The sequence below is a fragment of the Notechis scutatus genome, chromosome 2 (genome assembly GCF_049901735.1).
Source record: "Notechis scutatus isolate UNSWTSFEM ecotype Mainland chromosome 2, rNotScu1.2, whole genome shotgun sequence".
NCBI classification, from domain to species: Eukaryota; Metazoa; Chordata; class Lepidosauria; order Squamata; family Elapidae; genus Notechis; species Notechis scutatus.
Window position 1 is genome coordinate 32979695 of NC_142010.1, and position 17218 is coordinate 32996912.

At 38.0% G+C, this 17218-nt stretch overlaps 1 protein-coding gene across 3 annotated transcripts in view; it reads right to left on the minus strand.

The window, feature by feature from the left end:
- Positions 1-17218, minus strand: part of PRICKLE2 (prickle planar cell polarity protein 2) — a 344732-nt gene that overhangs the window by 69843 nt on the left and 257671 nt on the right. For all 3 annotated transcript variants that reach the window (XM_087954550.1, XM_026679449.2, XM_087954551.1), the window contains one exon: positions 12963-13076. In XM_087954550.1, coding sequence (XP_087810676.1) covers positions 12963-13076 — 114 coding nt within the window. The remainder of the gene's footprint in view (positions 1-12962; positions 13077-17218) is intronic.

Genomic DNA, 17218 nt, shown 5'->3' on the forward strand with positions numbered 1-17218 from the left:
CAGGAGTTGAATATAATTATCCCTCAGGGCGGCATATAACTAACCGTATCTCTCAGGTGGGTTAATTTCAAACGCCAGGGATCCTCTCAAGTTTCTAATAAGAGAACTCCATCCCTTTGCTACACCCCCATATTTGAGAGAGAAAAACAGGATCAGAAACAGAGAGAGCCAGAGAGAAGGTGTCTGGAGTTTGCACTCCTTTGGCATCTCCTCATGTACTGGTTTGCTTCAACCCTGCCTACCACCCCCACCCCACCATTTACTTCTGAACAGATGTACATTTGATCAGGAAAAAAGGGCTTAACATCCTCCAGTCAATTTGTCTGGAAGTCTTATAAAGCTACCTTTAAGAAATACTGGCTTTTATCTACTCTGCATATGTTCCACTGAATGACCCCGGAAGAGTCCTGGCAGTCTGTGAGAGACAAGAAAGCTTTTCTCCACAAAGCTTTTCTATAGTGGAATAATTCTGCAGCTTTCCGTTCCTTAGCTCAAAATCCATTTGTCTCTGAAAGTAATTGTCGGAGGGGCAGTGTTTTTCTTTTTTTAAACTTCACAAGATATCTATGCTGCTTCAATTGTAAGGCTTGGGTAGCTTGCAAAAGAAGAAGAAAACAATGCAACCGATAATAAAAGACTTATATTTTATATAGACATGTTATATTTTATCAGGGTGGATAAAAATCAACGATTTTTTTTTAATTTAAATTGGATTTTTTAAATTTAAATCAGATTTTTTTTTATTTTTATCAAATTTATTTTAATAAAATGCTTTTGGAGTAAAAAAAATCTATCTAAAGATAGTTTTCTATTCAAGATACATTAATACTTTAGTATATTCAGCATGAAATGGAGTTTAGTTATGTAGCATGAGGCTGTATATTCTGCAATATTTACATTTTCGGTAAACTCATTCAATGAATCCAAGCTCTGCAAGCTAAATAGGAAACCTTCATTTTGTTTCAAAATAATAATATTAAAGATTCGAACTACCAGCAATTGTGGACCTTAAGCCAAGGACTACTGTATTTTAGGTGTATCTAATAGTACTCCTACCCCTTTTCTCTATACAGTAACTAGTATGTACCTAATTAAAGCTAAATTAATTAAAAGGGCATTTAATTATTGGGTTCTAGATTCCTCTCAGCATTTGATCCCTGACTTATCAGGTGGTGTCTCCTAAAGCAAATGAATTTTTCCATTCCTTTTTGCACCAGTTGGCTTACATTTTGTATCCAATCTTTGCATACCTTTTAGGGTTTTTTTTCAAAATTCTTTTTTAAATTCAAATAATGCAAACAATGACCTATTATTTAAAAACAGGATACTGAATGCCTTTGCCCAAAGAAATGTGTTTAAATTATCACAAAATATCACCCCTTGGTACACACTTCATAAAACCAAAATCTGAGAATGGTGTCCCTCTGAGAGGCACTTAGATAAAGGTAAAGGTTCCCCTCGCACATACATGCTAGTCGTTTCCGGCTCTAGAGGGTGGTGCTCATCTCCGTTACAAAGCCGAAGAGCTAGCGCTGTCCAAAGAGGTCTCCACGGTCATGTGGCCGGCATGACTAAACGCCAAAGGCACACAGAACCCTGTTACCTTCTGACCAAAGTGGTCCCTATTTTTCTACTTGCATTTTTACAGCTTTCGAACTGCTAGGTTGGCAGAGGTTTATAGGAGAGGCACTTACAAGACTACAACATTTCAGCAAAAAGCATCAGAAACTAGAAAGGGCCAATTTCTCAATTTTTCACATAATATGTACCTCTTCTCTTGTTCCAAGGAGATTATAGAAAATTGCACTGTTTTTTGTACTGTCCTATTTCCGCTTCAGGGAAATTTGTGAATCTCCTCTTGGTAGGAAAATCATTTTGGCCTGATTCATCATGTGAAATTGAATATCTAATAAACTTAGACAAGGAGACACTGCCATGGAAATTAGCAAGCTTTGCATGGGCTGCTGCCTATCAGGGTTAGCTACTGTTCCAGAGCCTTGGGCCTGCTTTTATAGTGTCTCTCTCCAAAGAGCCCTTTGGAACACAACAGCTGCTTGCCAGTCCATAGCCGCCAAGGGAAGTCATGGTTCCTGTTTCCTCAGTCAACGGTTCTTTGTAATCCTCTGTAAATCTTAAATCCTAAACAAGGTTAACATCCTTGAAAGATTTTGCTTCAGGATAATATTAATGTATTTTGGTCCCTTTCCCACTCTTTGCATACATAAAATCAAAACAGTTATGGATAATACAGCCAAAGCCACGTCATACTAGTATATAATGTATTCCTATATATGTTTGTTTAGAATAAGTTGCATTCAGTCCAGTGGGATTTCTCCCAGGTTATTTCTAAGCTTAGAAGAAAAGCTATATTTGAAGATTATTGGGATGATAAATTAATTCATTCTAGTTCCCAATTTATTTGTAATTTTATAAAACCTATTTTTGCAACAAAAAATAAATAAGTATTTTGGTTCTCGCAAACACATTTGCTCAAGGTTAGGTTCCAAGTGAATAATTTCCCTACCTTCTTTCTTTAGCAAATGATTGTATTTCTGCAAAATATGTGCAAATGTTATTTCTTTGCCCGGGTATTCTAACCTTTATCCTTAACACAACAACCTGAAAACAAATTCAGGTGCTGCCAATATCAGGTGCTGAATATCAAGGGACAAGGGACGCTAAAAAAGAAACTAACCTTCCTATGCTAACTGGATTACAGAAGACCTCAAGAATAATTTGCAATGTCTACAAAAGACTTTTTAAAAAGAGAATCCATTTGTAACTCTATCTATCCCGCAGCAATTATAAGATCAGCCATTCAGTTATCCTGTGATAACTGATCTTCTTCCACCTCACTGTTTAAACCCTATACTGTATACAGGTGGTCCTTGACTTACAACAGTTCATTTAGTGACCATTCCAAATTACACCGACACTGAAAAAAAGTGACTTATGACCATTTTTCACACTTATGACAGTTGCAGCATCCTCGTGGTCACCTGATCAAAATTAAGATGCTTTGCAACTGGTTCATGTTTATGACAATTGCAGTGTCCCAGGGTCATGGCAACACTTTTTGCAACGTTTTGACAAGCAGAGTCAATGAGGAAACCTGATTCACTTAACAACCGTGTTACTGTCTTAATAACTGCAGTGATTCAGGGCTAGCCCTCCCAGTTTTAGGTTAACATCTGTGGCAAGAAGTCATAAAATGAGGCAAAACTCAACTAATGTTTCACCTAGCAACAGAAATTTTGGGCTCAATTGTATTTCGTTCACTACAGTGGTGGGATTCAAAAAAAAATTACTACCAGATCTGTGGGCATGACTTGGTGGGTGTGGCAGGGGAAGGTTACTGTAAAAACTCCATTCCCTCCCCACCCCACTAACCTGCTTTCCAGCTCTGTTCTCCTGAGCAGGGCAACAAAAGAAGACCCAGCCGATCAGCTGGAACTCGAGAGGCAGAGAATAGATGGGGGCAGGGGCAGTCAGAGGTGGTATTTGCCGGTTCTCCAAACTACTCAAAATTTCCGCCACTGGTTCTCCAGAACTGCTCAGAACCTGCTGAATACCACCTCTGATTTACTACCAGTTCTGATCATCCTCTGTATGATATTCAGGCAAAAATGAAACTATTAAACATCAAGGCCAGAAGTTCTCAAATTTGGAGTTGGGAACTCTTGGGGATCACAAGAAGCTTGGGAGGGTGGGTTGTACTGATCAGGCTTCTGAAGGCCAAGTTATCTGCTGTGGGCTCTGCTGCCTCCTTCGCCCACTCAGGCAGGGAAATGTGGTCCAATCTTGTTCCTAGAGGCCAATAGCAATAGCACTTAGACTTATATACTGCTTCACAGTGCTTTACAGCCCTCTCTAAGTGGTTTACTGAGTCAGCATATTGCCCCCAACAATCTGGGTTCTTATTTTACCGACCTCGGAAGGATGGAAGGCTGAGTCGACCTTGAGCCTGATGAGATTTGAACTGCCAAATTGCAGGCAGCTGGCAGTCAGCAGAAGTAGCCTGCAGTACTACACTCTAACCACTGTGCCACCACGGCTCAGTAGCAGGATTAGGAAGTATGAAATCCCCTGTAATATCCAGATAAACATGCAATCATTAAAAATGTAGGAGAAGGAGTGGCAGAAGCTGGGAGCAGAGTTAAACGAAGGAACAGCCTAGAATCCCTACATATAAGGGAACTAAGTCAACTCCACCCTGAATTCTGTTGACCCTTCTCTAACTACAAGCAGGTGCTAACTGTTAGTTGAGAATAATCTTCTGCATAAGCATGAGTAGCAATAAATCAGTTTAATTGGACCTTCCCAGGGTGGAACTGATCTTTTACACCTGACAAAATGTAGTTGATTTATGTCTTCCCTACCCTGACACCAATGAAATCATGACTTCATTTATGATTTCAGGTGGTCGTAGTAACAGTTTGTTCTCTAACTGCAAGTTTTAACGTAGCCAAAGGAGTTTATTGCACTCATAAATGTAGAGTAATTATCTTAATATTTTTAATATATAGTTAATGCACATGTAAATTAAATGAAAGAATACTTAATTTTGTCATGACCCATGCAGAAGTGAAATCTCAGCCATACTACTAAAAACCCAAATGCAATTTTTCTAGAAAATGTTGAGAGCATCCCTGCTTAAACTAAGGATTTTCTTTCCCAGCAAAGTCTGAAAATATGATAGTGAATGCAACTTTCATATTGACTGTATCATGCATTCCATTTTTTGTAATTATATAAGGGCAAAGCAATTAAAATTATTCTATTTGTACATTAAAACAACCTAATCCTAATCCAAAACTATGTGGAAATATCAAAAAAATATAAAATGAACAAATTGGAAATCGAGAGTAAAGTTTATTTTAGAGAATGTTGTTCTGAGCTTTTTTCATTTTGATATCAAAGTTTCCATTAAGTTCCTTCCCATGAAGGTTCTTCTATAGTAAAAGAGATACTAAACAAAATCCCAAATCAAAATTCCATGCCGCAAGCAATAATTCCTGAGCCACAATTTAGCTTCACAATGCCAGAGACCCACAAGTGTTCAATGCTCTTCGTGTGTATGTGTTTGTGTGCATGTGTAGGTATATTTGGGAAGACCTATTGCAACAAATCCACTACTTTATGAAACAGCAGTGAAAAATAAAAACAAAAGCCTTTCATGAAAAATCCATGGGATTCAGAATTAAGGAACATCAACTTCAATTTTCTTTTGTGACCTCATCATGGATGTACAACTTTCCCTGAGCCAAAGGCTGCTCTTGATTTTTAGGGATTATGTCAAATGCTAAAAAAAAAAAAAACAGTGTCTGAGCCCATGACCCAAAGTTGGAAGAACTAAGAAAACTAAAATTATTTATATTTAGATTGAATTTCAAGTGCATATATTTAATACACTGCCCACCACTACTGCAACCTGGTTGTTGTTTCATCATGGCAGGATGTGGGTAAATCCCAAGAGCACATACTTAGGGTCATCTAAGGTCATCTCTGCTGCCCAGCTAAAGCTCACTGGTACCTAGATTGGGTAGCAGCAAAATAGGAAGATGCTGGAGGTGGATTATCATTTTACTGACAATAGCAAAATCATAATTTCATACTGCACAGGAGAAGACAATGATAAGTTGCTCCTGTATTCTGTATGTCAAGAAAACCATATGGACAGAAAATATAAAGTAATTGATAATATAGTGTCAGATCATCCAGTTCTAAAAATTAACCTACAAAAAATCCTAAGGGTCAGTTTATCTGCCAATCCATTACTATATCTCTTAAAAAGTATTATTGTATATACTCATGGATAAAGCCGTGAATGTGTTTTGGACCCTAAAACTATTGGCTAATCTGCAAGTGTATATGGTAACAAAAAATTCAGAGAGCTGATGGAAGAGACAAGAAACAGTATTACAATTACATCTGTAACGACATCGAAGCTGGAGCTAAACATGGAAAAATAAGGGAAGTCTTCCAAAAGTTCTCCAAACTCAGGTTGAGATACCAATCTCATAGTGCTTTGCTAAAATATGCTAATGGACAGACAGAAACCAATTCAACAAAAAGAAAATAACTGAAATTCTATAGAATAGGCATGTTAACATTCAAGTGAGCCTAGAAAATATTCCTTATTTACAAGAATTTCTAGTCCTAAAAGATGAAGATAAAGCATTACTCCAGTTTGACCATGTTGGAAGATTACAGCAATTGATGGAATATCTATAGAAATATGGCAAGTGATATAAGAACCATATAAATGGTTCTAACCAAATTATTCCATCAGATTTGGAAAATGATAAAATGAACCACAGATTGGAAGAGCTTAATCTACAAACCAAAAGCAATAAAGACTTAACAGTGTGCAAACTATTGTACAATATCCACAATTTGGTATGTAAGCAAAAAACACTTGGGATCATCCAATTAGATATCATCATGGAAGATAAGATATTCTTTTAGATGAGACTGAGGGACAAGAGGTATTATTGCTGATGCATGCTAGAACATTGAATAATCCAAAGAATATTATAAATAAGTCCATATGAGCCTATTTAAGCACAGAAAAGCCTTTAATTGGGTCTATCGTGATTAAAAAACAGACTCAGGAAACTATAGACCAATCAGCCTAACATCAATACTGGATACTGGAAAAGATAATAAAAAAGCAGATCTGCAACATCTAGAAACAATTAAAATAATAACTAGTAGTCAGTACGGGTTTGTTAAAAACAAATCATTCCAAACCAATCTTATTTCATTCTTCAACACAGTGACTAAATTAGTAGACCAGCAAAATACTGTGGACATAACATATTTAGATTTCAGCAAGGCATTCGACAAAGTAGACCACAACCTACTTCTTGGTAAGCTAGAAAAAAGTGGAATAGATAGCACCACTACTAGATGGACTCGCAACTGCCTGACAAACCGTACTCAACGAGTAGTCCTTAATGGGTCTAAGTCTACATGGAGGGAAGTAAGCAGTGGGGTGCCACAAGGTTCTGCCTTAGCCCCAGTACTCTTCAATACCTTCATTAACGTCTTAGATGAGGGAATAGATGAGGAATTTAGGAAATTTGCAGATGATACTAAGCTGGCAGGAATAGCTAACACCCAAGAAGATAGGCTTAAGATCCAGATGGATCTTGACAGACTAGAACACTGGGCCATATTTAACAAAATGAAATTCAATGTAGAGAAAAGAAAAATACACTTAGGCAAGAAAAACCCAAAGGACACATATAGACTGGGTGAAACCAGGCTCAATAGCAGTAACTGTGAGAGGGATCTTGGAGTCTTAGTGGACAACCAGCTAAATATGAGCCAGCAGTGTGCAGCAGCAGCCAAAAAAGCTAATGCAATCCTAAATTGCATTAACAGAGGGATACAATCGAGATCAAGTGAAGGATTAATACCACTCTATAAAGCCTTAATAAGACCACACTTAGAGTACTGCATCCAGTTTTGATCACCACACTATAAAAAAAGATGTTGAGACTCAAGAAAGAGTACAGAGCAGAGCAATCAGGATGATTAACATAACATAACATATGAAGAACGGTTATAGGAACTGGGCATGGCTAGTCTAGTGAAGAGAAGGACCAGGGGAGACATGACAGCAGTGTTCAAATATTTGAGGGGCTGCCACAGAGAGGAAGGGGTCAAGCTATTTTCTAAAGCACCCGAAAGCCAGACAAGGAATAATGGATGGAAACTGAACAAGGAGAGATTTAACCTGGAAATAAGGAGAAACTTTCTGACAGTGAGAACAATCAACCAATGGAACAGCTTGCCCTCGGAAGTTGTGGGAGTGCCATCTCCCGCTTGGGCAGGGGGTTGGATTAGATGACCTACAAGGTCCCTTCCAACTCTGATTATCTGTTATCTGTTAAGTGGAATGTTCTTAGGAAAATAAGATCTCAGAACATCTCATTGTCCTCTTGAAAACCTATAGACAGGATAGAAACCATAGTTAAGATGAAACTTGAGAAAACAGCTTGACTTATTGAGACAAAACTGGCTACTCTCTCCTTATTCATTCAATCTATGTAATGAATATATTTTGAAAGAGGCTAGATTGTTAGAAGATGAGTGTAATTTTAAAATTGTAGGGGAAAAAACATAAATAACCTGAACTATGCTGATGCTACTACTCTGTCTGCAAGCTCTAGTAATTAAAATCAAGCAGCCCAGTGGGACAATTAAATAGCATAAAATCATAAATAAACAGCACTATGCTGATATCTGTCTGCAAGCTCTAGTAATTAAAATCAAGTAGCACAGTGGAGCAATTACGTTTCATAGAACCATAGGGATGAAAGGGGTCTTGGAGCTCTTGTAGTCAAACCTCCTATCCCCGGTAGAAATCTTCAGACCACCCCAGACAATGCATGTCCAATCTTTGAAAACCTCCAGTGATGGGACACTCAAACTTCAAGAGGCCGGCTGTTCAACCTCTCACAGTAAGGAATTCTCTCCTTATTTCAAGACAACGAAGAAACTTAAGTGGATGATAGTGTTTGCGTTTGAGGACTGACTATCACCTGTAAAGAAACCAATAGGGAAGAAATATGCTCCAGGCAAGCACTTGGTAGAGTACTAACAAAGGCTTGTAAAAAATATTTAGCTATGTGCTGAATGGTTTTCTCTGTGATATTCTATGGAAACAAAACTTGTATTTGAAGAAGCACAGTAGCGAAAGTGTGTTAGGGTCAGACAAGACATTGAGAATACCATAGGTAGCCAAGAAAGCAAATAAATGGATCAGAGACCAAATCTAGCCAGAGTTTCATTTCAGACACAAATACATCGGACTCATTAGAGACATTAGACAAAGACTCGGAACTTTTCAGAAACTGGGATAGCTGGAAGGAAAGAGGAAAGGATGACTAAGAGCAAGGCGGGTAGACTCAATTGCAACAGTAATGATTACACCATTTAGTGATCTGAACGACCAGGTTGGGGACATAACATCCCAAAGGTCTATCTTCTGATCAATAAGTGTCAGCACCAACTTGGTATAGGTTGGAAACATGCAGAAGAGACCTTCATCCTGCATTGGATAGACAATGGCTAAAATGATTGATGATGATGGTTTATATCTGGTAACATATTTCATAGTTTTCCTTTTTTTATGCCTTCTGATCAGTCTTGTCTCCTGACAACTGCCTGGAGAACTGCTTGCAGGTTTCCTGGCAAGAGTTTCAGATTTGCCATTACTTTCTTCAAAGGCCTGAGACAGGACTGACCCAAGGTCATGCAGTTTGTTTTGTGCCTAAGGTGGGACTAGAACCTTTAATTTCTAACTCAATTGTTATTAACTGCTGCACCAAAACAGGACGGTCACTTTTGACAGTATAAAATTATAACCTGGAAATTATAAAATTATAGTTTGGAAGGGCTTTCTAAAGATTTCTAATGGATGCACCCAAGGTTTTCAGAGGGTATCTAGAAATCTTTAGAAAGTCCTTCCAAATTATAATTTTATAATTTCCAAGTTATAATTTTATACTGTCAAAAGTGACCGTCCTGGTCAGGCTGCATACTTCTTTGCATGTAGGAACAATGCTTTTTAGGTGGTTTTGAGTGTCCAGAAAATGTTATTCTCAATCATTTTAAAATAAATTATGTCTTTATTTTCCTAACTGGAATATTTAAGAAGTTCACCGAATGCTGAGAGTGGATTGACATTTTGAAAGAAGGTGCAATTAAATGTCTAAGTGATGAAAACCATTTTTTGACATCTTGGTTTTGAAAATGCATCATTAGTTCTAGGACTTCAGTTAAATGGGATATGCAGGTCACAGTTTTAATATAAAAAAATCATACTAACCCTGTTTCAGAATTGGGAAGAGCTGTGATCTTTAAAACTTCTCTTATCCTCCCTCTTCTGTGTGATTTGATTTCAAGATCTTTCTCTGCCATATCCACAGTGTCTATTTATCTTTAAATAATGATAAGGCTTCCCCCCCCCACAAAATAGATGTTAATGATTATGACCTTATTTCATAGAGATGCTTTTGAGCTTCAATTTCTGTAGTAAGTCTCAAAACTCCAGCAGCATATGATATTCTTAATACGACACAAGGTTAAGTTAAGCTCCTAAATGCTGTGGCCAAGGCAACAACTGCCTATTACAGATCCCTAACCGTTTGAGTAATGATGAGAGCCCCATCTTAGTGCGGAAAAATCTAAGCTTAACACTCATTCTTTCCATGAAGCTTACCTATTAATCTTAGGTTATTCACCATCTCTTCGCTTAAATTAAATCACTGTGTTATCATAAAGATAAGAGGAGGGGAGAGCAATCATTTATGTTTCTTGGAGGAAAGTGAGATAAAACAGCAATGGTGTGGGGTGAACATTGGTACTTTGGTAGTGGGCTTAATGCTTTGGTCACATCTCTGTGTTTACTCCCCCTACACCTCCTTTCCACTACTTTCATTAGGTGAGTGGTGTCAAACTCAAGGCCCATGGGCTGGATGTGTTACATAGTGGCCCCGCCCAGTTTAGCAAAGGGGGGGGGGAAGTCCTGATATGTCACATGACATCACTGTGACGATGCGAGTTTAACACCCCTGGGCCTTAGGTGGAAATATTGACGTCATCATATTCAGTGATCAAGCCAACAGAAAGAGGAACAACGTTTGGTTCAGATGGAAACCATTACTGAATTCCCGAGTGTCTGATTGAATGGTTGCTTCGCTCTGCAAGCTGCCTGAGATGGCTATCAGTTCATGGGAAAAGTTGAATTGACTATGCAACAGTCTCCCACAAGATGCAGTGGGACTACAGAATTAGAAAAAGGAAGGCCCACATTAGTTTCAAGGTAGATTCAAGGAGGTTTCTTTCCAGTTTCTCTTCCAATTAATCCTTTCTTTCTGAAGAAGAGAGGACTCATGTGGCTTTCAGTCTCTCATGACTGAGCTATTTTATACACTTTTATTGACCAGACGAATTCCAAAAACATCTCAGTCAAGTTTCTACCATCTTTTGGATCCTTTCAACTTCATCTTCCACATCTGCATGAAACATCAACATGCAGATCTTTAAAAGCACACAGAATTCATCTACTGACAGGCCTGAGGATTAAGAGGAAGACCAGTTCAGAAAATAAAAAGACTTTAGAAAAAAAAAGTCTGCTGTTTGAGAAAAAAAAATCCCACATTGCTACCTATAGAAATATGCCATTAGATACATATGCGCATGCACACATGCCCTTCAGGTTATCTCTGGCAATCCTGTGAGATCTCAACCAAAAACACAGCATTAACCTGCAAAGCTTTCCAAAAAATACTAAGGAAGACATCAGACATGCCAAACCACTGAGCATTTCCTTTATTTTTACATATGCTTTATTTCTATCCTATATTCTTACTGCATCCAACAACCAATCCTCAACTCTATGTTTACCCAAAATACTCCTTAATTCAGGCCTCTTCACTTCAGCAAACACTTTTTCTCAGCCTACTATTTTACATTCATGTTTTTCTATGACCTACAAAAGAGGAAAAACTCTGGTCTGCACATGCCCTGCCTGGCATAAAGCCTCAATGCACTTCTGACATTTCACTCAATGTATCTGTGGTACATTTTCAATCTGTCAAGCAACAAGCAAAAATCCTTGCATATTTCTGTGTTCATTCTTGCTAGTTCTTTCTTTTACATTGGGGAAACAAGGACAGCGTTCTTCTACTCTTCAGGCAGACATGCATCCTGCACAAACACATTAAACAAATCTCACAGCCGCTCGATATGTCAACCTCAACCATTGTAAATGTGCAACCCTTTCTCTAACTGAACCACCTTACCATATTTCCATATTTCTAAACCTTAGCAAGTTTAATATGCGTGGACTTTAACTTCCAGAAATACCCCACCCAGCATTTCAACATACTAACAGCATTTATGGCTCCCCACCCATCATTTTTATGACATTCATTTAATTTCCCCTATTCATCATTCCCATACAAAAATAAAATATTCCTCCCAGCATTCCCTCATTTAGCTTTGACCCCAAATAATTTTATCCTTTTTATTTTTAATTAAATTCCCTCTGCTGGAGGCACCATCAACTTCCTAAATAAGTTTTCTTGTTTCCATTAAAATTGCTCTACATTTTCTCACCCACTTATTGTGATGTCTTTTGGGCCTTTCTTTGCACTGGCACTTAGAGTTGTGTGTTGTAGAAATAGCACAAGCTGCCTGTTTTAATGTGCCCTGAGGGTGAAGCCATATACGACTAGAAGGAATAATATGACTGTTGGTATAAGTGTTTTTTTTCTCAATTGCCCAATTTATTACAAAAGCAAGAAAAGTGAAAGTTTAGCAACTGTAAGGCTAATTGACCCCATATAATTTTTAGAAAACCTGAAGAAATATGCTATATGCTGGTAAAACATTTCCTATAATACAGATGTATCCCATTACCATCAACGTCAACTCAATATCTCTACTCATTCCCAAATTGTAGATTCTTCTCCAACTTATTTCAGAAGTTGTAAACTATTCTTACTTTTAAAAAGCTTTCCTAAGAACATACACTACTTCGTGTACCTTTAGATCTTCAAAATTTTATTGAAATTAATATAATTTATTTATGAACTGGACTGGAATCGAAATTCAAAACATAGAAAGTTAAAGCATGAACTATTTATACAACAATTCAAAGAGGCACTAGATAAACATGCATTTTTTTGCCTGAAATGTGAGGATTTGAGGCCTTTTCATTTAACTAAAAGCAGCTATAGAGAGCGGTGACTTCTTCCATATTTTTTTAACACCCCACCCAAAACCGCCAAGGGTTTTGCAAAATAAACCTTTAACAAATCCTCTGCCAAAGGACTCAGTGAGCTGGCTAGTTGGCTGGTACGCACAACCCAACCATCAGAATGATGGCCTGTCCCCTGCTAGGTGAGCTCCAGTATTTCTTCGCTGATTTCTGAATGACTTACCTCATTGTCATGTGGAGGCAGCTGGTGCAGAAGCTGTTTGATACGGGCTTTCTCTCCAGGGCTGTTGACATAGGGTACTTTGTCTTCTGGTAGACAGCTGTAGTACTGATGAACCTAAAGGATAGAAAAGGAGGGCTGCAGTATAATGTCTTGGATTTTGATTGGGACATATTTGCTTATAGCAAGAAACACACCAAATATTCTCAGCAGCAATAATTACTCAACAGCTGGAGATGCATGCAACACACACACACACACACACACACAAGCAAAGACAGACAACCTTCCTTACGAGGAAGCCCATTTGACAGAAGTGGAAATTTGTTTGGCGTAAGGGTCAACGCGCGCGAGAGAGACTAGCTGTTTTCTGTCTAATGCGCCAAGATTGATTCTTTACCGTCTTCTCGGTTAGTCTCCAGAATGTGAGCATGTTTCCCTTGGCAAGATGGAACTGTCAGCACCTGCCTTTGTAAGCATAGGTTAAGACGCTGCTCCTTGGCATCCAATCTATGACTGGGTAACTGAGCCTCCACCTACACTGCAGCCCTGAAGGCTTTTTCTGTAACAATTTGTGAAAATAATCAGCAGATAAAATCTGTCGGAAGACTAAAAGTTCTCTTTAAGACCTAGAGTATGTAATTAAAAACCATCATGAAAAGTGCAGCAGACTAGGCAGTGCAACGAGGCCAGTTCCAGGAAATTCCATTTATAATACGGGCGTTTATGATGTACACACAGCTCCTGTTTATTCCACTGCTGTGGCTAAAATTTCCAAACAAATAGTACAATGTAGTCTGATGCCCACATGAAAGAAGTCTTGACTACAATGCCATACCCCACCAGATTGCAGAAGGGTCTAATATTTAGCTACGGGCATGTTATATTTCATTTCACAACCTAGTCCGAATAAAGCTATCTTCATTTTGGCATTACTGTACCGTACTCACGGTGCTTTGGAAACTGGCTTAGAACATTATGTGAACCTTGCTTTATTCGTGTGTGTTTTTTTTTTTTTTAGTAAACTATGGTAAAACAATCTATGATTTAGAATAATCTGTTCTGCCTCCTATTCTGATGTCAGGACAACATAAAATATGGACAGGGAGCAAGCTTTTACAGGATAAGTTAGTGGCCAGATGCCAAAAATTGAAAACCTGTGATCACTAGAAAAAAAGATCTGAAATTATAAAAATAAGAATTGTACAAGAATATCTCCAAATATATCAAAATGTTTTTAACATTTTACCTTCTGTCATAGTACAGTCATGGCAAGCAACATCTTGAGATCTAACCAGACTACTTATCGAATGACTATGAACACGGTATGAATGGTGTTGAAATACAAATAATTCAGCCAAGAAAAGCCACCATGGCCTATTAAAAAGCTGGAGAGAAGAGAAATTTGAAGTCCCATCTTCTAGTCCATCAAAAATCACTTCTGAGAATGTTCCAAGGGGATTTTTCACATCCTACTGTATCTTGGCCATCAAGGAGAGTTTAATTGGTTGATATGCATGCTCTGAATGAGTGAGTGAATGTGAGATACTGCTAAAATATACCAGTGGTCTCCTGCCATTGTTGAATAGTATTCACTGATCTTGCTCTGATGCTGCAAAAAAAAAAAAAAAAGCAGCTAATTCTACAATAGAGGGTCAGCCTCTTGTTAGAAGGCCACACTTCTCAAATCTTGAACTTCAAAATATCATACCGCCAAAGATCTCTAATTGGCCATCCAAGTTAAATCTTTCACCTCAATTAAGATGCTTACTGCAGAATGTTCTGTCTCTGACAGACATACTTTTCTATCTCTATTAACATAACAACTAGTTCTTCAAAATGGGGGAAATGTAACAATTATTTATTGAAACTGAAATCCTCATTCCCGTGAACATTTCGACAACTGAAACTTATAATCTTTTAAATTGTGCCTAAATCATTAGTACTTTTAAAATCTGGCTCCAAGATACCTAAGGCCATGTAGACAATCCTCACCCATGAGAGTCTTTCACAAGAGTAAAACCCTCTTGCTTCATCACATTTGCTATCTATTATCTTTATGTCTTACTGATTCTATTGTAATATCTTCACTTTCTTCTGCCACACTTATTCCACTTCTATTTACAGAACTTTGAACCTTGTGCTTTTCTTCTTTGACTTTTATTCTGCTTCCTCCATTCACTATTCAGATTGTAGTTTTAATTATAATATATGTATATATAAAACAACAGGTCAAAAGTGGATAAATAATTATAAGAAAGAAGTACAGATGTTAACCAAGGGAGAACAATCTCCTGTAAAGAAGTTCTAAACCTGATGGATTAGATCTAGGATCATTCATACTTGGAAAAAACCAACCAAAATCAATGGGACATGTTATTTGTGATTGCAGGGGGTCCACACTCTATAAGACGGTCTGGATCTAACACCATGTGAAAGAATGAGGAAAGATTAAATGTCTACTGAATTTGTAATCTCGGGTTTTAGTCTAGTTTAGTTTACTTTATTGTCATTGCACCTCGTACAATGAAATCAAACACCATCTTCAGTGCACATTATGACCGTGACCATGAAAATAAACACAAACACACATCCTTCACCCTTCACACATTGAATCGGAAACCCCCAACACCACACCAACACTGCACTATACAGCAGAATTCAAAAGAGCTACATTTTACATTGGGAGAAGTAGAGGAAAGAACAAATTAAGTTTCTTAATATAGCCATCTCAACATCTTAGGCTTGATTTGCATCTGACAACTCACACATGTAGAATTTTCAGAATAGTTGTGATGCTCTCAGTAAACAAGGGGATTGTATTTTCACAAAATAGCTTTGGAGGGAACACATTCAGAAAAAAACACACCACCATTCAGAGGTGGTATTCAGCAGGTTCTGACCAGTTCTGGAGAACTGGCAGTGGAAATTTTGAGTAGTTCGGAGAACTGGCAAATACCACCTGTGACTGGAGATTTTATAGTATCCTTCCCCTGCCACGCCCACCAAGCCACGCCCACAGAACCGGTAGTAAAAAAAATTGAATCCCACCACTGCCACCATTGGCTATTTTCTGCCAGCTTCTTTAGCTTTGAGGGTGCACCCTTGCTACCTTGCTAACCTCCTTCTGAATACTGACTACATTTCAAAGCAAAACGTGGGGTTGCAGTCATCCATCCACAGGAGGTCTTGGGATATTCTTGGGTCTAAAGATAAAGCCTGAAGCTCTTGATGCTAGCTTCCCATTGTTTTTTAATTCAAAACTCTTTTTTAAAAGAGAAGAGTTTACGGGCAAATTGGTTCCCATGAGCATCATAGTACTTCTGAAATATTTATTTTCGAATATCCAAGTTTCAAATGGAAGGGAACTTCATATAGCTAGGGCCATCCCAAAGAAGGTCCTCCTCCAGTAGATTCCAACCGATATTTCTTCTGAACCTTTCTTTGGTTATTCTGTAATAACCAAAATTGGAAGCCTTAGGATATCAAAGTTTCTTAGGATACTTTCAGGAAGACAGATCTCACACCATGTAGAGAATTATATGTAACAACATGGACTTAGTTGACATGGACAACTAAGGTAAGTACACCAGTGATATGCTCCTGCTGAAAAACATTTGACAGAAGTTCAGTTACCCCCCCTTTTCCTACCATTATTATTTCTGAGGTTTCTTCAAGGGCCAACCCAAATGACGTACATTACAATATTCAAACTGGAAGACTGGTATCTGAATAATAGTGGTTGAATCATATTTTCCCAGGAAGGGACACAGGTGGTAAAATTAAAATAGCTACTCCTCATAACTGTAGTGTCCATTTAGCCACTTATTTCTCTCCTTCCGTCCACAATCCAGTCCAAGGAGGAATCTAACAAAGTTCTCAACACATCTGATAGATTGAAAGTTGCTCTAATTGTCACCCGCAAAGATAGCAGCCAACATTACACAGGTGTAATTATACTTGACTGGCTCCAAAAACATGACATGCAACTCCCTAAGGCAAGTATCTATAAAGACAGTGAACATTTGGCAAGACAAGATGCTTGAAAGGCAATTGGGTTATCACGTAAGTATTTGTTTCTTGGCACAAAACAGAACCAATAATAACACAATGTAGAATGGTTTTAAGTATTTCCACTTAGAAAATTTTCTAGAGGTCTGCTGGAACTCTCTCTCAACAGTCTGGAAAAATATAGCTCTACAGGCATGGGCAAATGAGTTGGGAAAATTTAACCTGACAAAAGAAAACCTCGTAAAGAA